This window comes from Cebus imitator, unplaced genomic scaffold (genome assembly GCF_001604975.1).
Source record: "Cebus imitator isolate Cc_AM_T3 unplaced genomic scaffold, Cebus_imitator-1.0 Scaffold134, whole genome shotgun sequence".
Classification (NCBI taxonomy): Eukaryota; Metazoa; Chordata; class Mammalia; order Primates; family Cebidae; genus Cebus; species Cebus imitator.
The window spans coordinates 1,638,004-1,660,841 of record NW_016107449.1 but is presented as its reverse complement, the minus strand read 5'-3'; the positions used below and the strand labels follow the sequence as shown (position 1 = coordinate 1,660,841).

General features: G+C 47.5%; 1 protein-coding gene across 1 annotated transcript in view; it reads right to left on the bottom strand.

Annotated features, from left to right (window-relative positions):
• Nucleotides 1-449: 449 nt before the first annotated feature.
• The window catches only part of LOC108313149 (cystatin-S-like), a 29,055-nt gene continuing 6,666 nt past the window's right edge, over nucleotides 450-22,838 (bottom strand). The window contains exons 2-4 of the mRNA XM_017541451.2: nucleotides 3,380-3,677; nucleotides 1,873-1,986; nucleotides 450-786 (exon numbers count right to left, since the gene is read on the bottom strand). Of these exons, the coding sequence (XP_017396940.1) occupies nucleotides 703-786; nucleotides 1,873-1,986; nucleotides 3,380-3,658 (477 nt within the window). The 5' untranslated portion in view covers nucleotides 3,659-3,677 and the 3' untranslated portion in view covers nucleotides 450-702. The remainder of the gene's footprint in view (nucleotides 787-1,872; nucleotides 1,987-3,379; nucleotides 3,678-22,838) is intronic.

Sequence of the window (22,838 nt, the reverse complement as noted above, 5' to 3'; positions counted from 1 at the left end):
GTATTTAGTGTCTAGGGGACTGGAGGAGAGAAGCTGAGTCCCTGGAGTCTGCTCAGCTCTGCAGGCACAGATGGAATCCACAGCCTGGCCAGCTCCTCCGAGGCCTGGCCCCTGCCTGTGGACACAGCCAGCCCCTCCTCCTGGTGTCACTAGGAGCTCAGACCAAAGCAGCAGCCCATCTTCCGGGGCAGCAGCCTGGGCGCCCGTCTCTCCCTGACCCCTCACCAGGGACTGCTGCAGCTGAAGGCCTGGGTTCTCAGCCCCTGGCTGCTCTCTCCCTGTTCAGAGGCTCAGGTCTCCTAAAGTGGCAGCAGCTCCTCAGATGGCCTTGCTGTGGCCACGTCAGCTCCCAGATGCTCCTCTAATCTGCACAGCAGCAGAACAAGGAGGCTTTGTGGAAACCCCGCCTGTGTGCACATGCCCAGACAGCCAAGAACTCAGAGGGAGGCGATGCTACTGTTTTATTGCAGGAGGTTGGGGGCTGGGGTGTGCGGGGCACACAGGGGCGGTGGGAAGCAAGAAGGAAGGCGGGAGGGCAGCGCCCCCTGCCGAGTAACAAAGGCCTCTGTCTGCCACCTTCTCTGTCTCCTGGTGCAGGCGCATGGGGAGACCTTCCCCAGGGCGGGGGTCACCAGTCCAGGGGTGGGAGACTACAGAGGTGGGAGTAGGAGGTGTTCAGTGCAGCTGGCCTGGCACAGACCCCTAGGCTTTCCGACACCTGTATTTCAACAGGGATATTCTGTCTTCCCAGGGAACTTCGTTGATCTGGAAAGAGCAGAACTGTTTCTGTGAAAGGGAAGAGAGAGGGACAATCAGTGTGGGTCACAGTTAAAGGGCAAGACACCTGGGCATGAGATGTCAGAACCTGCATGAGGTTCTGCCCCCACCCCACCCTGCTGAATCCCCGAGCACTGAACTAGAATAGTGACATTTCCATTGCCTCTCCCCAGACTCTAGGTCCCCAGGGGGCATTGCCCTACCTCAGCCTGCAGGATTCCTGCCCCAGCACAGCCCTGGGAGGAGAGCAGCCTGTGCAAGGCCTCGAGAGCCCCAAGGGTGCAGGGAGGATAAGGCGGCTCACTGTTCCCAGCTCCTTCCATCTTCAGCACCCAGGACAGCACCAACAGGAGCCAGAGAGAACCCAGGGTAGGGAATACCCCTCAAAGAGCTGGGACACGGGGAGGGGGCGACATGGGGATTGTGGCTCTCTCCTGAGTGGAGACCTCATGAGAACCAGCAAGTCCTGAGAGAGGCTGGTGTTGGGTGAATGCGGCATGCCTGAGGGTTTGGTGGCAAACAGGCCTCTAGCTCCCTCTAATCTGCTCAGTGTGGCAGTGGCTGCAGGCAGGTGCCTGAGGCTGGGATTAGACAGAGCCCCTTCTCCTTGCGCTGCACCCAGCCCTGTAGCTGCTTCCTATAGTCCAGCAGGCAACACCCCAAAGCAGGCAGACTTGACCTCCCAGTAACCATTACTAAGGAAAAGCTTTTGTAGCAAGTCAAATTCACCACCGCCATCCCTCCCCACCTCGTCTGCACACACATAGACAACTACGTAAACTCACTTGGACCCCTCACCCACACAGATCTGTGTAGAAACTCCTATACACCCCCCTCACATCCACACACAGGCACACATGCTCCCATCCACCTCCCCACACACTGGCACATGTGTGTACAGACGTGCACCTGTCCACATGCACACCTACACCTATCCACACCCCTAGGTACATGCACATGTACACATCCCTGGCTCCCCACAAACACACCTGGATACACACACACCTTCCAAACGTGTGTAGGGCAGATGCTGACACACACACACACACCCCTCTACAAGGGCACGCTGGCCTGGGACCCACGTCGAGAACGTACCTTCTGCTGTTCTGGCTGTTCACGGAAGGGACAGGTGTCCAAATTGGGCTGGGACTTGGTACATGTGGTTCGGCCAATCTCTACGTCGAAAAAGTAGTTGGTCCCAGCCACGGTCTACACACACACACACAAAAACAGGATACAGGGACGGTGCTCTCCATTAGTGACAGGGACCCACAAGCACTTCACTGCGGCTGAGTCACTGGACTTGCCTGGGGCTTCGTGAGCTGCCCACACTGTCACCACAAGGCCCACAAGCCCCTCCTCCTGTCAGCTGTCAGGGTGCTGGGCCTCATGCCCGCTCTTAAACATAGTGTTCTCTGTGCCGGGGAAAGGATTCATTGAATTCTGCTACCTGTGGCTGAGGGGCGAGGGGACACTGAATCTTTTCCAGGAAGGCTGTCATCTGATGACAAAATTTCAGCTAACTTCCTAGAATCTCACACCCTCCATAGAACCTAGATTCATCTATTACTTCATTTAATTGTAGGAAATGAGCTGCTTCACACACATAGATATTTGAGGCCAATAAATACTGCTTCCTGGATGCCTCCGTTTTAAGTGCGAGATTCCATCAACATTTCTAAAATGAGCAGCACACTTATGTGTCCCACAATTGCAGAAAAGAATTGAACCCTTTCCCTACACAGGGACTCTCCCAGACCAACTTGTCAGAACTGTGGAGAAACCTGGGATGAGGGACCCTGAGGCCAGGGTGCTGGATCTCGCCCCTTGGAACCAGGAAAAACTGCTGAGCTCCTTTGAGTCTCAGTTTACCCATATATAAAATAGGGTCTGGGCCTGATGGTCTGCAATGACCTGTGCTTCACTCCAAGTTACTGTCAAGCTTGAGAGGGAGGTGCAGGACAGCTAGTTCCGCAGAGCCAGGGAGTGCACCCCATGTGCAAGGAGTGGTCCCCAGTTGATAGCTGTAGGAGGAGAAACAGGGCTGGTCTGGACTCCTCTGAGTTTCCAAGAGAAGGTGGAGGAGCTCTAAAGGCTGCGTCACTGTTTGCTGCTCTGCTATGGGATGCAGGTCAAGCTGGAACCAGGGTCAGTCCTTGGGGCTGTGCCCAAGGGCGTGACCTGGGGAAGGAAGCAGGGCTCTGCAGGACAAGAGCCAGCCTCCCATGTGGTCCCTGCAGAGAGGACTCAGGGAGGAGGACGAGCCTTGTGGCCTGGATCTCATCCTGGGCAGCGCCAAGCCCACCCCGAGTCAGCACAGTCCCCGTCCACCCCTGCTGGACCTGGGGAATGCCAGGGTCACGGCACAGACACAGCAGGTCCTGCAGGGTAATGGAGGTGGAAGGGACAGGACAGTGGCTGCAGTGCATGTCCTGGGACCGACCTTGGACATGAAGGCCATCAGCAGAGAGTCAGGGAAAGCCGAATGAGTCTGAGCATTAGATCATGAGTGTGTCAGTGTTGATTTGCCGGGAATGCCCTTGGGGGTGGAGTGACAAACCAGGCTGGGACCCAGGACCCCTCGGGTGGTGGCAGCACCCACCTGCTCTCTGGCTCGCAGCACCCGCAGCAGGCGTCTGTAGTACGCATCTTTGGTGGCCTCGTTGTACTTGCTGATGGCGAAGTGAAGGGCACGCTGTACCCACTCATCACTGAGGTCTGCATCACGGATGCCACCCAAAATATTCTTATTCTGCTCCTGGGGGCTCAAAAGTATCCTATCCTCCTCCTCCGGACTCAGAAGTATCCTGTCCTCGTCCGCCACCAGGGCCGCAGGCAGGGCGGCCAGCAGGAGCAGTGGGAGGCACAGCGGCCGGGCCATGGGCTCCTCAGAGGCAGAGGTGCAGGAGTGGAGGCAGAGAGCTGAGGCGGGATGCCCAGACCAGCAGCAGCCGTGCCTTTATCCTGCTGGGGCAGCCCAGCCCCACCCCTTCCATGCCCGCCCCTCACTCCTCCTCCTCTTTCTGTCCACCCCCCCTTCCTCCATCTCCTTTCACTGCCCCAACCCCCAACAAGCTCGTCTCTCAGCTCCCCCTGCCCATATCCAGCCTCCTCCTCCATCTCCCCCTCCTCCCCGCTCCTGTCCTCACTTCAGCCTCCCCCGAGCTGTGCCCCTCTTCCCCAGTGCTCCCCACTTGGAGTCACCCTGATCTCCACAGAGATAACAGTGCTCCTTTCGCTGTGAAAGCAACGTGACATTCTGTTTACTCAGAAAAGGAAGAAAAAAAAAAAACACAGGGTTTGGCCTCCTGGGGTCTTCAGATGTCAGGGGCATCCAGGAGAACTTGGCCACATTATCAGAATCTCTGGAGCAGGGAGGTTATTTCAGAAAGTTCCAGAAGACCCTGCCCACACCCTACTGTGGATTATTTCTTTGTCACATTTAAGGGAATTAACCTTTTGGGAAAAGGTCACTGGCTTGTGTTTTCATAACTCATTATTCAATGAACAAACCTGTCACCAGCTACTTCCCGTGCCAGGAGTTCTAGGACTTGAAGACTGAACCTGGATGATGAGCCACAGAGGTGACATGCAGACCTGCCACCCAACAGAGATGTGACCCGAACCCATGAGCAATTTAACATTTCTAGTAGCTGCATTTTAAAAGATAAGAATAAATGGGTGAAAGTCATGTTAAAATATGTATTTAACCTAACATAGCCATAACATTATTTCAGCCCATAGTGCCAATTATTGAGATACTTTATGGGTTTCTTTGTTTTTGTTTCTTTGGTAAGTTATTGAAATTCCCTGCATATTTTTTACTCTAACACCAGGAGTCATTTTGGACTGGCCCCATTTCAAGTGTCCCATGGCACATGTGGCTGGTGGCTGTGGAACTGCACAGTCCATTCCATTACAGTGTGTGTAGGGATGGTAGGTTATGATCACCAATTAAGATCAGGAGTTAGGATCTCTGTGTTGGAGTGAAGCAGAACAGGGTCTGCAGAGAGACCGCAGGACTCTGGTCAGCAGGGTGGTCTCTGTGAGACTGGGCACGTTGAGAAGCCCCAGAGAGCGGGGGAACAGCCAGTGCAAAGGCCCTGAGGTGGGGCTGGGCGGACTGGACAAGCTGAGAAGCCCCAGGCAGCGGGGAACACCTAGTGCAAAGGCCCTGAGGTGGGGCTGGGCGGGTCTGCTCCAAGAGGAAGCTCACGAAGGGGGTGTGAGCAGGGAAGGGAACAACCTGGATTCTCACCATAACTGTGGGTAGAGCCAGGTGGAAGGCGCAGGGAGACCCCCGTGGGGGTGTCAGGAGAGGGATCAGCAGCTGCAGGATGAATGTGGGAGCCCACGGGCCTCTCTTGTTCCAGCCCTAGGTGAGACACGCTTTGGACTCCTTTGCTCTGTGCACTGCTTGGAAGACTTGCCCTATATTTTAAATTGTCCTGAATGAGGTAGGATTTACATACAATAAAGTGCCTAATTGTGCCTGCACAATCTGGAGGATTTCATAAATGCATACACCCGAGTTACCACTTTGTCCAGACCCGTAGCTTCTGCCTTGCCCCACATGCTGTCCTGCTGCCTCTGCAGCCCACCCTCATGCCCACCCCACCCCGGCAGCCCCCATCCGGCCCTGTAGACTCCTTTGTCGCCTGTCCTTAGCTTCCCAGGAATGAATCCTGCAGTCCGAGCCCTGAGGTGTCTTTGTCCTTTGCTCAGCCTGGCTTTCCAACAGTCCCCGAGTTGCTTCGTTGCCAGGACTGTGAGTTCTCCTTCTCCCCAGAGTGAGGACGTGGCCAGCTGGGTTCCCTGTGGGCGGTCAGAGTCCCCAGCTCCGGAGGCTGCCGGCCTGTGCTGGAATGTGACTCCAGGAGTGGGGAGGGGGGAGGGGCTCTGAGCAGACAGCTGCTCCCCGTGTTCTCTCAACCCCACCCTCCAGGTCTGAAGGTGACCCTGTGGCAGATGCCCTTATGGTGAGGTGGCAGGCTTGGCCAGAAACACCCGGAAACCCTGGGCCTTTGCAGGGCACCCAGTGGACTCTCCTGGGAGTGGTGGAGGTGAGGGTTGGCCAGCGTCAGCCCAGACCCTCTGTGATCCTGGGGCTCGGCCATGGCTGGGCTGGATTGGCAGGAACTCAACAGTGGAAACAACATTACTGATGGGTTCATGTTCAGTGTTAGAATTGGGGACCTTGTTACCCAAGGCCCAGTGGTCTTCCCACCCCACTGTGAATCCAGCACCCCTAGAAAAGCCATGCACCCCACCAGACACAGCAGGTGTCCCAGGCATGGTGTTTACTGCTGGGAGACGGAGGGAAGGGCTTCAAACAGGGCTGCACATAATGCCTTCTAGTTAGACAGAAAACTGGGGAAAGATCCCCAGGCAAGGAAAGAGAGGGAGTCACCTACCAGCATTGTGAGCAGAATGGTCATCTCCAAAGGTGGGAGTTAATTTTCCGCTGTGGCTCCCACCTTCCTGGGACACCTGGGAGTCCAGTCCCAGGAAGACATGTGCAGAGGGTAAGCTGAGGGCCAGGCAATACTCTCGTCTTTTATTACTGCAAAGGAGATGCAGGTCACCCAAACAGCGAGAATGTGCTGATGTGCGAAGTGAGAGGGAGGGGTCAGAGTCCTGTCCTGTGCCCCGAATGTGATGACACAGCGGCTAGTCGTCCTCTGTCTGGATGCTGGCATGCACGGCGGGGAGGGTCAGCTGTCCTGATGCAGCAGCCTCTCTAATCTCAGTAGGAAACATACAGTGTGGGCTGCTCTTAGGAGGAGGTACAAGTGTGGTGTCCAGTATGGACTGATAGGAAGTGGCAGGTCAGGGTAGGTGGCCAGCGGCTCCAGATGTTTGATGACCTCAGGCAAATGTGTCTGTCATGCATGTGGAGAAAGTGGCTCCTTTGTAAAGCATAGTGTCTGGGGGTTCAGACCAGCAGAGATGGACAGGCTTCAGCAGTGAGATATCAACATGGTTGAAATGATGGAGTAGGCAGGTGTGGTGGTTCACCTGCAATCCTAGAAAATTAGGAGGCTGAGGCAGGAGGATTTCTTGAGTCCAGGAGTTCAATTCCAGCCTGTGCAACACAGTAAAACCTCCAGCTCTAAAAAAAAAAAAAAAAAAAAATGACAGAACACTTCTTTCCCTGATTTCCATAGTCTACAGTTTTAAGGACATACTAGGAGGGGCCCAGATAGCAACCATAGACTGAGGACCAAGCCTGGGGCGTCCAGCACCCATGTAACCTGGAGGAATCCAGCTGCCGAGGAGGGGGCATGTTTCCCTTCTGCCAGGTGACAAGAGAAAGCCGTGTTCGTCTAGGCTGCGTGCGTGACTACTGATCCCATGATCTGAATTAGTAGGATGAGAAATTAGGTGAGTGGTAGAATTTCTCTGTAATCAATGAGAATAATAAGTGAACACTAAACAATACTATGATTAACGAATGACCAAGCACAGAAAGCATCATCTAAAGGCGCAAGTGGTGAGGACAAGTTGGCCAAGAGTTGCGAGTCTGCACATTTGGGTTTTGAGCAACTCACACTTTGGTCTGTGGTAGGAGCTGAGACTGAGCAGCCACAGAATTTGGTGGCTTCTCAAATGGGAAACCCAGGTGCCTCCTTTATGGAGTGCCTGGAAATCTCTGGGGTCAAGCTCACCTCTTACACACTCCCTCCCTCCTTCTTTCCTCCCTCTCCTCTAACATGGTGGATACGTGGAAGCTCCGAAGCTATGAGCCAATGTTGGTAACACATTTGGCTCTGCTAGGACACGTGGATGCCTCTAAACTATGGGCCAGTGTTGGTAACACATTTAGCTCTGCCACATCGTTAGGAAACCCTGATACTCACGAGGAAGCCTGCTGGTAGTCCCAGCAAGAAAAAGCGAGAGAGGGCAGAGCCCACTGTCTGAGGTCTGACTGTTTGCACTCCATGGAGGGAAAGAGAATCCTTTCTCTCAGGGACCAGCGTATGAACAGCTTTCATGGCTTTGGAAGGCAAGTTGACATTTATTTTTCAAAAAGAGCATTTGCCGGTGCAAACTCAGTGAGTGAAGAACCACATATGAGTGGAGGGGACTGGGGGAGGCCTCGGGGACCTTGGGCTGCCGGCTGGTGCAGCCGGGGCGCCATCTGATTCCTTGGGCTGCAGCCTGCTGAGGCCTGGCCACAAGGAAAACTGACAACTCTGAGGAGGTGAGTCATCTCCCTGTCATCTCTGGATGGACACACTTTCTAATTCTGTTTGGGTCACTGCTGAGACTTCCCTGTCACTGTTTGTGTAGCCTTAAACATCAATTCTTTTAGCAAAGTGCAGTGACTGCGGAGAGTGTTTCCTCTTCCTGCTTGGAATCCTGTTAAGCCCAGTCACTGAGTGCTGGAGGTCATCGGGACAGGCCTGCCCCTCCGTGACCCTGACTGCCTCTCCTCCCTGTCACAGAGGAGCTGGATCCAGAGACAAGACTCACCTTGACTCAGTTAAGCTCCTCCGAGCCTTCTCCCCTAGGCCTCAGCTACTCCCAGCCCTGGACCTCCTGTCCTTGCCAGGGCCATGATGTCCAGTTTTAGGAAAGAATCCTGCTAAGTCAGTTTAGAAAGAATCCCCCACCGTTGGTATCTGATCACCCTCAACATCTGATCAAGTTCCTCCTTCCTCAATTTTGATGTCTAAGGCTTTGTCCTGCCTTTAGTAAGAATTCTGTCAGGTCAGTTTATCTAGAAACTTCTACCTTTGATGTCTCTGCTTTATCCATTAACCCTACCACCTGGATCCTTGGCTATAAACCCCCACTTCCCACTTCCCCTGGTATTTGGAGTTGAGCTCACTCTCTACCTTACGGTGAGAGTGTTGACACCTAGTGCAATCATCTTGAATCATCTCAACCAAGCTCAGGCTTCAAGCAGTAAAGCTGCACATCCTCTTGCCCATGATGTCATCACTGGACATCCTGCAGGCTCCAATCATTCATCACGTCCAGTGTTAAGATGATTTTGGCCCACACCCCTGCCTCCCATCCTGTATACCCCTGTTAGATGATAACCCCACTATTCTCCATGGTTCTGCCCAGAGATTGGCTGTGACCACTGGCAAGTTATTCAATCTCCCATTGCTTTAGTCTCACTATTTTAAAAACAGGGATATAATGATTCCCAGTATCAGTGAGTTATTATGACGGTGGGCTGTGTAACAAGATGCTGCATGATCTCATTGGCCTATGGCATTGACCAGTTAGTCATTTTGTTCACATCTGCAGTCATGCTGGTAGTCACTCACCTAGGATGGGATTGTCTGGGCTGGCTCTGCTCCATGCCTATCATCCTTCTCCAGGGACCAATGGCCAACATTTTTCATCTTCTCACATGGCAAGAGCACTGCACAAGAATGCAAGGTGAATTGCTGAAAAGTTACTTCACACCTGCAACTCTCCCTTGGCTAAAGGAAGTCACATGGTTCGGCCCAAAGGAAAGTGATGGGGAAGTGCACTCTGCCATAGTGGTTAAAGAACAGGGAGTTAGTATTTAGAAAAATAATCTAATATGTCCCAGTAGTGTACCACACTATAGGGACATCAGGAGAATTTAATGAAATGCTTGTGAAGTGCTTAGTACAGTGCCTGGCATATCTATGTTTCTAGCTATCAATCTCTCAATTAATCTAATCTGCCTAATTAATTTAGGTATGCAGGTGTGAAAGGAAAATAAATCTCGGGATCCCTAAATCACTAAGCCAAAGGGAAAAGTCAAGCTGGAAGCTGCATTGGGAAAACCTGCCTCTCTCTATTCCTAAATAAGATAGCTACAAAGATTTAAAAAGCTACCTACCTCCGGAACATCTTGCCCACAAGGAAATTCCTTGTGGGCAAAGGACAGACAGAACTCAAAGTCATCCTTCTGCTTACATGAGACAAATGGATATCTGATTGCTTCCTTTGCCCTATTGTTTCATTAAATATTATTCCTGTAAATTGCTTATTCAGTTAAAGGCTAATCAGATGCTCATATGAATGCAACCGTTTGTATTTTATCTACCTATGACCTGGATGCCCCCTCCCTGCTTCCAGTTGTTCTGCCTTTCCGGACTGAACCAATATATACTGATTGATGTCTCTAAAATGTGTAAAACGAGATGTAGCCCAGCCACCTTGTGTCAGGTCTTTTAGACTGACTGACCATGCCATGTGTGGCGTGGTAACCTCTGTGACCTGCATCTACACTCCAGTTGAGTTCCTGAAACTAGAAAGTCTGCAGTAACCGGACAATCACAAAAAGGGGAGGAATGATCAATGTTTGTGGCACCTAATTAACTTTGAGAGATTCTTCTATTGTTCCTTGTTCTTGCCTCAACTGATAAGGCAATTGGACTTTGTAACTGACCTTGGTCAGTCTCCTGACTCCAGATCCTACGACCTCGTCCCAGCTTGCAAAAACTGCCCTAAATTGGAACTTCTGTGACTTTCCTCTGCCTACCTCAAACCTATAAAACCAACTCCTATCCCACCACCCTGCACTGACTCTCTTTTAGGTGGGTTCTGGACTCAACCTGCCCATACCCTGGTGAATAAACAACCACATTGCTCACACAAAGCCTGTTTAAGGGTCTCTTCATTCAGAGTGCATTTAACACCTTGGACGCAAGTAATCAAAAAACTACCTGAGGCCATGGGAGTGTCCTTAATCTTGGAAAAATAAAAGATCTAAATTGAGACTAGTCTCAGATACTCTTGGATCCCAAATGTAATCTATTTATCTATCAGATCCATTTAATCTATCCATGTATGTGTCCATCCATCATGTTTCCTGTTTATTTCTCACCTTTCCCTAACCAATAAAAGTTGAAGTCCTGTAACATTCTCTTATCTGCATGTCCAATGTGTCCTCCACACTGCCACAGATGTGAGAATGCTCATGGCTGTCTGGGGACTGTGTCCAGTCTTTGAGGAATCTTCAGTGTACTCTGTGCCTCTACTCCTGTGGTGTCCTACTCACTGCCGCAAATCAGATTGTGATCTTTGGCTCATAGCCCTCCATGGCTTCCAAGTGTCCTTAAATTGAAACTCTGATGTATACTTTGCATGTAAACCAGTCCCTGCCTGTCTCCTGGCCTCCTTGGGGCTTCCTGCAGGCCAGGTGGGCTCTGGCTTGGCCTTTGGGTGAGAGTTTGGACAGTTCTGCCTCTGGAAATTTCCACGGAATTCTAAGTGCACCTGGTCCTGGACGTATTTAAGACCTTTTGGAAGGCTGATCCTCGAGGGGAAGCTTGATGGGTTTAATAGTTGTAGTGCTATGGAAAGAGGATGCGAGTCAGTGAGAAGGCAGATGGAGATCGTGGAATATAGGCTGCATTTGGAAGGAAAGGGCTGAGCGCCACGTGCCCCATGGTAGTTGCAGGCACCAGCAGAAACCACGTAGTCTCCTGGGGAGGAGATTTTCCCTCTTTGGACCTCTCATGAAGTGTACTGTGGGTCTCTCCCAGGAGGGGTGTTCAGAGCATCCTGTACCCATCAGTTACCTACTGCTGCATCAAGTATCTGGATAGAGTTGAGATATCCCAGAGGAAGGCACCGAAGCCAAGAGTCAGGAACTGAGTTTGCCACCTCCCCCACTTCATTCATCATGGAATCTGGTGAAACTACCCCCTCCAGGCTAGCTTAGAAAATTCTAAATATCTGAAAAAGAAGCAAACAGAAATAGGGTAGCCAAGCTGGGAGTCCCCAGTCCCACTTGGGTTGTTTCTCTTGGGCATCAGATTGTAAAAGTTAAAAGTGGATTCCAGCCTCTGTGATTATTCCAATTTTATCTCTAAAGGAACAGCCATTCAGTGGTCCACTGCATTCTCCTTTGCCTTTCTTTCAGCGTGTCACTTTAGGGTGAGGGTGCTGTTCCACTGTGTGAAGTGGGATCCTCCCCTATTCTCACTGAGGTGCTGTCTTAACAATCAGAAGCCAGGGCCTGGCAGTGTGAGGACCAGCATGCTCTGCCTCCACAGACCTTCTGGATTGCTTATTTGTATCTGGGAAGAGTTAAGAGCTGTCCTGGATCTCTGACATATGGGTGGCTTTGATGATTTGCCAAAAGGAAATTTTTAAAGCTTCTCCTTCTTTACAACCACCAGCTTCATTACTTATGGGATGTAGGTTGTCATGGGGGCAGAAAAGGGCTCATTCGGGAAAAGAGTGGAGAAGGTGAATCATGGAAAATGGGATAAATCATGTATGAGTCAGTTGCTGTTCCGTAGGAAAAACCCTTAACATCTTGGGGACTTAAAGCAAGCAGCTGTTCCGGTCACGCTCTGGAGCCTGCAGGTGGGCTGGGCTCAGCTGATCTGATCTGCCTTGGCTTGTGTCTTCACCCTGGGGCCCATGCTGAAGGAGCAGTGTCTGCTTGGGTCAGGCTTTCTTCATGAAGGTTTGGAGGGAGCAGGATGACCCACCTCTCACGTCTGCAGGGTTAAGGTCTGTGCCCTTGTCACATCTGTTAACATCCTACAGGCTGAAGCAAGACCCATGACCTTGCACAAAGGCAACGGGGGTTTATACTGCATTTTCTGGAGGGAGCTGCTGCTGGCCTCATGGCAGAGGGCATGGATGTATAGCTTTGTTTCAGCAAGAGAGACTGCTGCCCATCAATCCTAGCACACCCTCCTGAATCTAGGAAAACCTCTCTTCTCTGTGCCGTGACATGGCACATGCTTCCAGGAAGTCTGTGGCTTTTGTGTTGGCAGTGACTGTCTAAACTTTTGCTAACAAGGCTGATGTTTTTCAGTCTCCTCTGTTCGACCTGTGGCATCTGGGAGGACTTGGCTCCCTAGAAGGGGGTCCTCCATATGAGGAAAGCTCCTTTCTGAAGGCCTGTTTATTCTCTATATAAACAGTCCAGCCAAAGGGTATGGCTGTGGCCTGGTAGAATCTTTTTTGGCCCACATTTTCTTATATATTAACCTTCACGAAGAAAACCTGACCCAAGCAGACACTGCTCCTTCAGCATGGGCCCCAGGGTGAAGACACAAGCTGAGTTCTTCCAAATAGAGAATTCACTTGTACCCTCACCCAGTGTGGTTCATGCGGTATCAGAATCATAGTCAAATAACTGTGAAGGTGTTCATGTGTGGGATGGGGTCTTATAATGAAAACCCAAGAGAAAACAGAAGAAGGGGGCAGTGAAACAGCAGTGACCCCCCCCTGAACTGCAAAGGGAGGTGCAGGTAGAATGAGGGGTGGGGACCCTGGCCATCTCGTGTGAGGTGACAGCATCTGGGGTAGTGGAGGGAGCTTCTTCCTCAGCCTCTGCCCCTGCATTCTCTCCAGTGCCCCGATCCCTTCCTCCTCATGCCCTGTCTCTGCTCTAAGGAGCAGTGCAGGGTGTGGATGCTCGTGAAATGCATTCTTAGTCATCAGCCAGCCTGAAGCAGGCGATGGCTTGGCCATTTCCCTGACATATGTAAGCCAGGCTGAGAAGGTATGAGGTGTTTCCATGACTTCCCAGCTGGCTGCCAACACAGGCCTGTGCTTGTCGGGTGGTCCTGATGCAGAACTTTGCTGGATTTTGAATTTTTATTTTTTGCAGCTTTTATTTTGTAGGGATCTCAAACTTACAAAAAGTGGAAAGAGTATTATAAAGAGCTCCTGTGGACACTCAAATTTTCCCACTCTTAACATTTTTGTCTCGTGCTTTTTCCTTCTCTTTCTGTACGTGTCAAAGCCATTACAGGTTTTCCTGAGTCACCAGAGGCAAATTGCAGAGATGACCTCTTTTATCCTTAGATGCTTTCATGTGTGTCCCCTAAGAATGTCCTAGGACATTCTCTAGCAACCTCAGTGCAATGAGCAAAATCATGACTCTATTGTGGAAACATACCTTTCTTTCGTCTGTTGTTCAGAGATTTTATCAATGGTGTATATTTGCCAAGCTCCCTGAATCTCCTTTGATCTGAAACAGCTCTTCCTTGTTTCTTGTCTTTGTGATCCTGCCATTTTTGAAGATAATTGGCTATTTTGTAAAGCCTTTTGTTCTGCATAATTCTCTTCATTTAAAAAGGTATAATTTGTCAACATTAATTTCATAGATTTATAGCCGAGTGTTGTTCGTATACCTATTGGTTTCACTTTGATCGTCTATATTCAGAAAAACAAAACAATCAAAAAGATACTTTAATAACTAATTATAAGATAAACATTAAGAGTCTTGCTTTGGGCTTCAGTGTGCACTGTAGTACAGTTCGTTTTGAAATTATTTTTGTATTCATTCATTTCTCTTAATTTTTGTTGCCGTTGAGAAAGGGTTTATTTAAGCACAGAGATCAAGCACAGAGTGGAGTTCAGGACAAACTTTCAAGTTGCCTTGGGGGCTGCTCTTTGGAACAAAAGAGAAACTCAAGATTTTAAGGAAGAAAAGTAGAAATGAAGAGAAGGTGTGGTTGCAAAAGTTGTTAATTAGTAATTCTCATTGGTTTACCAAAATAACTTTGGCTAACGATTGACTATGCACTGTTGAATTATAGGGTGTATGACATTTAAAAATGTATTTATTTGAAATTAATTTGTTTAGATTTTTATGGATTTAGGGGTCCAGATGCAGTTGTGTTACATGGATATATGGTGGAGAGGTAAAATCTGAGCTTTCAGTGAACCGTTACCCAAATAATATACATTTTACACAGTAGGCAGCATTTCGCTTTCACCCTCATTCCATCCTTCCACTGTTTGGAGCCTCCAATGTCTATCATTCCACTCAGTATGTCCATGACCATGGTTTAGCCCACATGTATATGTGAGAGCATGTGGTTCTTGATTTTCTGTTTCTGAGTCATTTCATTACGGTTAATGGCCTCCAGTTCCATACACATTACTTCAAAAGTCATAATTTTATTCACTTTTACAGCTGAATAGTATTCCATGGTACATAGCAACCAGATTGTTTTAATCAATCACGTGTTGATGGACACTTAGGTTGTCTTCACAGTTTTGCTATCCTGAATTGTGCTACAATAAACATACAAAAGCAGAAGTCTTTTTTATATAATGATTTCTTTCTTTTTGGGGGGTACCTGTGCAGTAGTGGAATTGCTGGATTGAAAGGTAGTTCTATTTTTAGTTCTCTAGAAATTTTCATACTGTTTTCCATAGAGGTCATACTAATTACACAGCCACCAACACATCTTTTCCAATATCTTGCTTTGTGACTTTTTTTTGAGACAGGATCTCCCTTTGTTGCCCACGTTGGAGCGGAGTGGCATGATCATAGGTCACTGCAGCCCCAACCTCCTGGGTTCCAGGTCTTCTGGCTCTGCTTCCTGAGTAGCAAGGCCCACACTACCACACCTGGCTATGTTTTTCTTGTTTGTTGAGACAAGGTCTCGCTCTGCTGCCCAGGCTTTTCTTGAGTGCCTGGCCACCGACTTCGGCCTCTCAAAATTTTACATGCACGAACCACTGCATCTGGCTATTTTTGACTATTTAATAACAGCCATTATGAATAGTATAAGATAATATCACACTGTGGCTTTAATTTTCATTTCTCTGATATGTAATGATCTTAAGCATTTTTTACGTTTCTCATCTGTATGTCTTTTATTGAAAAATGTCTGTTCATATCATATACCCATGTGTATTCTCTATAAAAACAGTCCAGCCAAAGGGTATGGCTGTGGCCTGGTAGAATCTTTTTTGGCCCACATTTTTTATATATTAATTGCGGAGTTCTTCCTAACAGAGAATTCACTTGTACCCTCACCCAGTGTGGTTCATGCGGTATCAGAATCATAGCCAAATAATTGTGAGGGTGTGCATGTGTGGGATGGGGTCTTATAATGCAAACCCAAGAGAAAACAGAAGAAGGGGGCTGCGAAACAGCAGTGACCCCCCTGAACTGCAAAGGGAGGTGCAGGTAGAATGAGGGGTGGGGACCCTGGCCATCTCGTGTGAGGTGATAGCATCTGGGGTAGTGGAGGGAGCTTCTTCCTCAGCCTCTGCCCCTGCATTCTCTCCAGTGCCCCCATCCCTTCCTCCTCATGCCCTGTCTCTGCTCTAAGGAGCAGTGCAGGGTGTGGATGCTCGTGAAATGCATTCTTAGTCGTCAGCCAGCCTGAAGCAGGCGATGTCTTGGCCATTTCCCTGACATATGTAAGCCAGGCTGAGAAGGTATGAGGTGTTTCCATGACTTCCCAGCTGGCTGACAACACAGGCCTGTGCTTGTCGGGTGGTCCTGATGCAGAACTTTGCTGGATTTTGAATTTTTATTTTTTGCACCTTTTTTTTGGTAGTGATCTCAAACTTACAAAACGTGGAAAGAGTATTATAAAGAGCTCCTGTGGACACCTAAATTCTCCCACTCTTAACATTTTTGTCTCATGCTTTTTCCTTCTCTTTCTGTACGTGTAAAAACGGTTACAGGTTTTTCTGAGTCATTTGAGACAATTGGAGAGATGGCCTCTTCTATTCTTAGATGCTTTCATATGTGTGACCTAAGAATGTCCTAGGACATTCTCTAACAACCTCAGTGCACCGAGCACAATCATCACTCTAACATGGATGCATAACCTGTGTCTAGTCTGTTGCTCAGACAGTTTATCAATGGTGTTTATTTGCCAAGCTTCCTGAGTCTCTCTCACCTGGAGCGGCTGTTCATTCTTTATTGTCTTTGTGATCCTGCCATTTTGAAGATAATTGGCTATTTTGTGGAATGTTTTCTATTGGGGTTGTCAACGGATTAGATTCAGGTTATACATTTTTTCAGATGAAAATTAGAGAAGTGATATTGTGTTCCTCAGTATGTCATTCCAGGAGGCCCCGACACCATTGTTCAGTTGCTGATAGATGTCAACATTAATCTTGAGATTCGGATAGTATCTTCCATGTTTCTCCACTCTGAAGTTACTTTTATTTTTGTTTGTATAATCAGTAAGTATTTCATGGATCAGTACTTAGAAAATAGGCTTATGTTTAACTTCTAATTAAACTTACTTTCAACCATTAGCATATAATGATAATTACTGCCTGCATCAATTGTTATTGTAATTATTGTGACTGTTTTTTTCTAACTTCATCATTTCTTCTATACTTATTAATGACATTTATTCTACTGTAAGGAGAAATTTCTTGTCTCATCTTTCTATTTATCTATACTTCTACCTACCTATGTTTTGCTCTCCATAGATCTAACTCATGTTCTTATTTTATTCAGTAAGTTATAGCCTGTTACCACTATTATACCATTGCGTAGATTATCTCACCGTTGGCTGTGAGAGCTCCTTTAAGCAGCTTCTTCTGTTCTCTTGACTTGTTTTCATTATTCTTCGAGCCTAGCCTTACCTTTTCATGTATGAATAACAGTAAGTTTTAGATCTATTTTGTACTTTCCTTCACCTAATCTAGAATCACTGGCTGAAATCTGTGGTGAATCTAGAAAGCAAAACCGCATTCTTCCTGTGCTCACTCATTGCTACTGAAATGCCACGATACCTCTGTCAGTAGTTATTAACCTGGGGCAATTTTCTTTTCTAGGGCACATTGGTAATGTCTGGGACATTTTTGGTTGTTGCTACTTGAGAGGATGTGCTACTGGCATTTGCTGGATAGAGGTCAGAGATTCCGATAAACATCGTGCATTTTTTACCCGTAATGGTAGATTAGAAAATATCCCGTGCCTACAACTGCTTGGAAATAGCAAAATGTATATAATGATCAGCTCTGGGAGCTTTATCTCAGGAAGGGCAGTGGGGATCCACTGGAATCCTGAAGGACACCTCAGATTCTGGAAAGGAGAACGCAGGCAAATAGTCCCTATGACAATGTGCTCCTGATAAAAATGGGTGATGGCCCAGAATGTGAGGGGGCAGAGAGTTATCCTCTGTGATTTACCTTCCCACTGGGGATTCCATGGGACCAGGCCCCTTTGTTTATCCCAAGCCCTGGAGCTAATTTGGGGAGGTGCTCGGACACTCTGAGAGCAAAAGACACTGGAAAAAGCTGCTGGCATTTTCCCAGACCTAGGACTAAGAGCACTGTGCCATTTTTAACCTAGCCTCATGCAGTCAGTCATTCTTTGGTGTCCCAGAAGCTTGCCCACAAAGTCATTTTAGTCTTTGGCCAGATTGGAGTGCTTGTGCTAGAATGGGATAGGGGCCTTCACAGTTAGAATTGAGCAGTGATGGAAATGGCTCCAGTAGTAGATACTGGAATTGTACTCACCCTTATTGCAAGTCTGGGGCAGGAGGAGGGCTACTGCAGCTATGGTTTCTCCTGGGCAATGAGGCTTGCAGCCAAGGTCATCTTGGTGCCAGGAACTGGTTTCTGTGTGTTAGTGCTGGATGCCCCAGACTTCTTCCCTGAGACTGTGGAGTAGCTGGACGCTCTCTGCCCCACACTCATTATGATCTCTAGGTATTTAGAGCACCCACTCACTCAGATCAGCAGCCTACGCACGCCTACCCTTCCTATGTATAGACTGGTGCAGCAGGACCCTCTGTACTCCACACCGAGGTAGATCTCCAGGCATTCAGAGAAACTGTGTGCCTAAATCAACAGCCTTCACTGCCCTACCCTTCCTGTGCAGAGACAGTGGTGACGAGTGATCTGCCTCTGCTCCATGCCCAGGCAGATCTCCAGGCATTTAGAGCACCTGCTCATCTGGAACAACAGCCTGAACTTTCCCAACCTTCCTGTGCAGAGATTGTGGTATAGCAGCACCCGCTGCCCTCCATGCCCAGGAAGATATCCAGGTACCTGGAGTACCCAATCCCTTGGATTAGGAATTTAGGCTTTCTACCACCTGCAGAGAACTTGAGTCCAAGGCAGTTTCTCACATCTATGCCTAGGCACATCTCTGGGCCCTCAATTGATGCCCACTGAACTCACACTCAGTGCTGGTACTTGTGCTATTGGAGGACATGTAGGTGTGCCTGCCCATCTTGATCCCCTCATCCAGTGATGAGCAGGGAGCACTTCAGGATCAGCTCATTGCCTGAGGCAACAGAAAGCTTCTTCCAGCAATCACAAATGAAGTATATACCCATCTGCATTAGCCACAGCCAACTCTTACAGACAAGCACTGTCTGTTGGCCGTTAGTCAAACCACACAGCCCATATGAAACCTGCTGACAAAAGAGTATAGCTTTATATAAACAAAGTCAAAAACTCTGTAGTCACACCCCCTAAAGAGGGGTAGAAATGGAGAGAAAAACACTGATAGAGAAAAAAAGAAAAAGAAATTCTCTTTGCATGAAAATAATTACAAAAATTAGAAGTGCCAATGTGTCCAGAGGAGAAAAAAGGCAGCACAAGAATTCTGGCCCCATGCAAAATCTGAATGTTGAGACATCATCAAAGGCTCACATTATCTCTCCAGCAATGGTTCTGAACCAAAATGAAAACTCAAAAATGACAGATACTGAGTTCAAAGCTTACATCATTGCAAGCTCAATGAGATCCAAGACAAGGTTGGAAATCAACAAAAAGAAACTTCCTAGGCAATCTAGGAGATGAAGAAAGAATACACATTTTAAAAAGAAATTAATCAGAAGTTCCAGAATTGATAAACTCTGGAATTTCTGGAATTGGAAACTCTGGAATTGATAAACTTTGAATTTCTTAAGAAATTCAAAATACAATTGAAAGCTTTATTATTAGACTAGACCTAACAAAACAAATCATTTCAGAGCTTGTAGATTGGTCCTTTGAACTAACCCAGTCAGACAGAAAAAAAAATGAACATTCTTCGAGAAATATGAGGTTATATATAATGACCAAACCTCTGTATTGTTAGCATTCCTGAGAGAGAATGGGAAAAGATAAACAACGTGGAAAACATATTTGAGGGAATAATCTAAGAAAATTTCCCTCACCTTGCTAGTGTCATAGACATCTGTCCAGACACAAGAAATATAGAGAACACCTGTAAGATACTATGCAAAATGAACATCAAGGCCTATAGTCACGAGGCTTTTCAAGGTCAATTAAATAAAAAATCTTAAAAGCATCTAGAGAAAAATGTCCGCTCATGTACAAAGAGATCCCATCAGGCTAACTGCAAAGTTCTCACTGGAAACTATACAAGCCAGAAGTGATGGGGGCCTATTTGCAGCATTTTTAAAGACATAAAATTTCAACCAGGAATTTCATACTCTGTCAAACTAAGCTTCATAAGCAAAGAGAAATACAATCTTTTTCAGACAAGCAATCACTAAGGAAATTTGTTACCACTAGACCAGCCTTACATGAGATACTTAAGGAAGTATTACACATGGAAACTAAAGTAAGATCTCTGCTACCACAAAAACAAACTTAAGTACACAGTCCACAGACCCCGTAAAGCAGCTATGCAACAGAAACTGCAAAGCATCCAGCAAATAACTTCATGAGAGGATCAAAATATCATTTATTTTTTAAATGACCATAGGCAGTAAGAGTTATAATTCTTCCCGTTGTACAGATGAGTTAACTGAGTCTCCTGGAGATTACATCCTTTGCTCTCTCTGTAGGGGCTCCATCCCCCCATTTTCCCTTCACCAGTGAGACTTCATTCTCTCAGCTGCTGGGAGTGTGGCCATTGAGGGTTCACAGCTGAGTCCTTCTGCGGGCATTGATCTGAGTTGAAGGAACCTCCTTTGTCCAAGTTCATGCCCCTCCTGGAATTGCCTATTGCAGAGCTCAGCATGGGCCTGGCTGTGGTCTCTGCTGAGCTGCACCATGGCCTGACTTCTCCCTCTGCCCCACCCCACATCCCTGCTTCCCTAGCATGTACGTCAGGCACCCTCTTGCCCATGAATCCCATCTGAGTCTGTTTCCAGTAATGCTAACCTAGAGCTGGTGGAGTCAGGACCCACACCACAAATATTCCTTTTTAACTACAGTGGGTGTTAGGTCCATGAATGTTTGGAGGATGGGGCAATTCTTGTCTAGGAGGCTGGAAATCTCTCTACTCAGGATTTGAGGGGTAGGATGTTCCAAATGTTCAGACGTGAGACCTATTTGGAAAAACGGTCCAAAACTTTATCTGGAAAGTTAACTGCTCTTGAAAATCTCTTACTCAGCCAGGATCTATTTCTCTCCTTTAATCCTTAGTGAAATGAACAACAATGCCCCCATTTGTATTGGACTTGGTGAAATATTTCACTTACCAAATTTCTTTTGATCTACCTGATGAGGAAAGTTGAGCAGGTAACACAAACCCCTTGTAATCCTGAGAAATTAAGTAGAAGGGAATTTGGGGACAAGAAAGCAGGTCATGTAATTTTCAGTTAAATTTTGTTCCCATTGCACAATAAGCTTCATTTACCACCCTGCTCTGGGATTGGCACTTAGTGTTGTGTCAGCTCCGTCATTCCCAGAGTATCCTGGCTGCAGGTAGCCGGGGTCCTGAGAAACACTGGCGTCCTCCCCGGTGATGACGCTGGTCATTTATCAAAGGCCGCGGGGTGGTGTTCACAGAGTTAGTGCAGCGTCCTCAGCAGGGACCCAGGTGGTTTCCTTCCATCTTCTCCATCGTTCCTTGGGCTCTTGTTCTTGAGCACACTGCTCATGAGTGAAAGGCAGACATCACAGCCCGAGGCATCCTGTCCCACACTGCAGCCTGAGAGGTAAGGAGCAGGAGCAGGAGGAGGTCATGGGGCATGAGAGGAGGGTGGGGAGAGAGACAGTGAGAGAGAGAGAGAGAGAGGCAGAGAGAGAGGATTCTTTTCAAGGTTCCTGCCTTTTTTATTCAATATAGGCTTTTTTTTGGGGGGGTGGGGGATGACCCATCTGCCTTCTTAGATGTTATTGCCTGGACTTGGGCCCTTTGCCCCAAGGGTGAGGGAGGCTAAGAAGTTCATTGCCTGATGCTTTCAGCCTTTGCACCCAGGGGCAGGCAGGAGAAAGGAAGTAGGAAATGGCTGGTGAGGTTTTCAGAACAAAGTTTCTTAATATGAGAGTCCACAAAGAGTTTGTAGAAACTCCATTGTACTCCAAAGGTTACAAGTGTGTTTGTGCAGGAGCGTGCATACGCATACACACACACCATTTCTACAATTTTCATCAGATTCCTAACGGGGTCAGTGACTGTACACCATTCCAATGTTGCAGTATGGATGCTGGGATGTAAATGCAATGCCATGAGCTTGCACTGAAATGAAAGGCAGACTCATCTCTCAAGCTTTAGCTATCCATTACTTTCAACTGAACTGGGCAGCAGGCTACCTCCTCTTTACATTTAACGTAAGTAGAATAAAGGAGAATGAAAGAGGATACAATCAAACACTCTTAACACAAGCCAGCGACCACCTGCTAATCGCAGCCATTGAGCCCACAGCAGTGATGAGTTCTCTGGTGGTGAAGGCTTTGTGGGAATGTGACCTAAGATACCCTCTCTTCCCCAGGAGCTCAGTTTAGCTGGGAGAAGATGTATCTGAAATCATTCAGTGCCATGAAAAACAAGGAAACATTCATCAAGTACTAAGTGGCTTTCATAACTCAGGGAGCATGTGAGACCACCTTATGCTGAAAATAAACTAATGATTAACTCGTAGCTGATAAGCTGTTAGGCATATGTGGGCATATCAACCACACCGATAGGTCATTCAGCCTTAGTATTTGCTAGTTTTAAAAATGGAGGTATAGGGAGGATCCAAGGAGAAATAACCTATAATCTCATCACGCAAACACTTCTACCTGACACTAAAAAATGGGTAGAAATAACACACACACGTTTTTATAGTATTCAAGTAGAAGAGAGGTTCTAAATAAAAAAAAGCAAAAGCCAAATTTTCCATCTCCCTACCAAAACTACCAACTCTCTTCCGTGAAAACCCGCTGTTAATGAATACAATGACTGCTTGCCTCTCTCTTCTCCTATGTTTTGGATGTGTGTGTGTATATACAGATGTGTATATACGTGTCTAAATGTCTGTATAGACTCGCACACAGGCATGTTTACTTTTGTTTTCACGGCAAGTTTTTATTGACACATCCTATATACCTTTCTTTCAATATAATAGTATATTCAAGACATATTAAAATGATTGCCAGTTTAACACATACAGTGCTATCTAATTCTTTTTTTCTTTTTTTTTTTTTGAGACAGT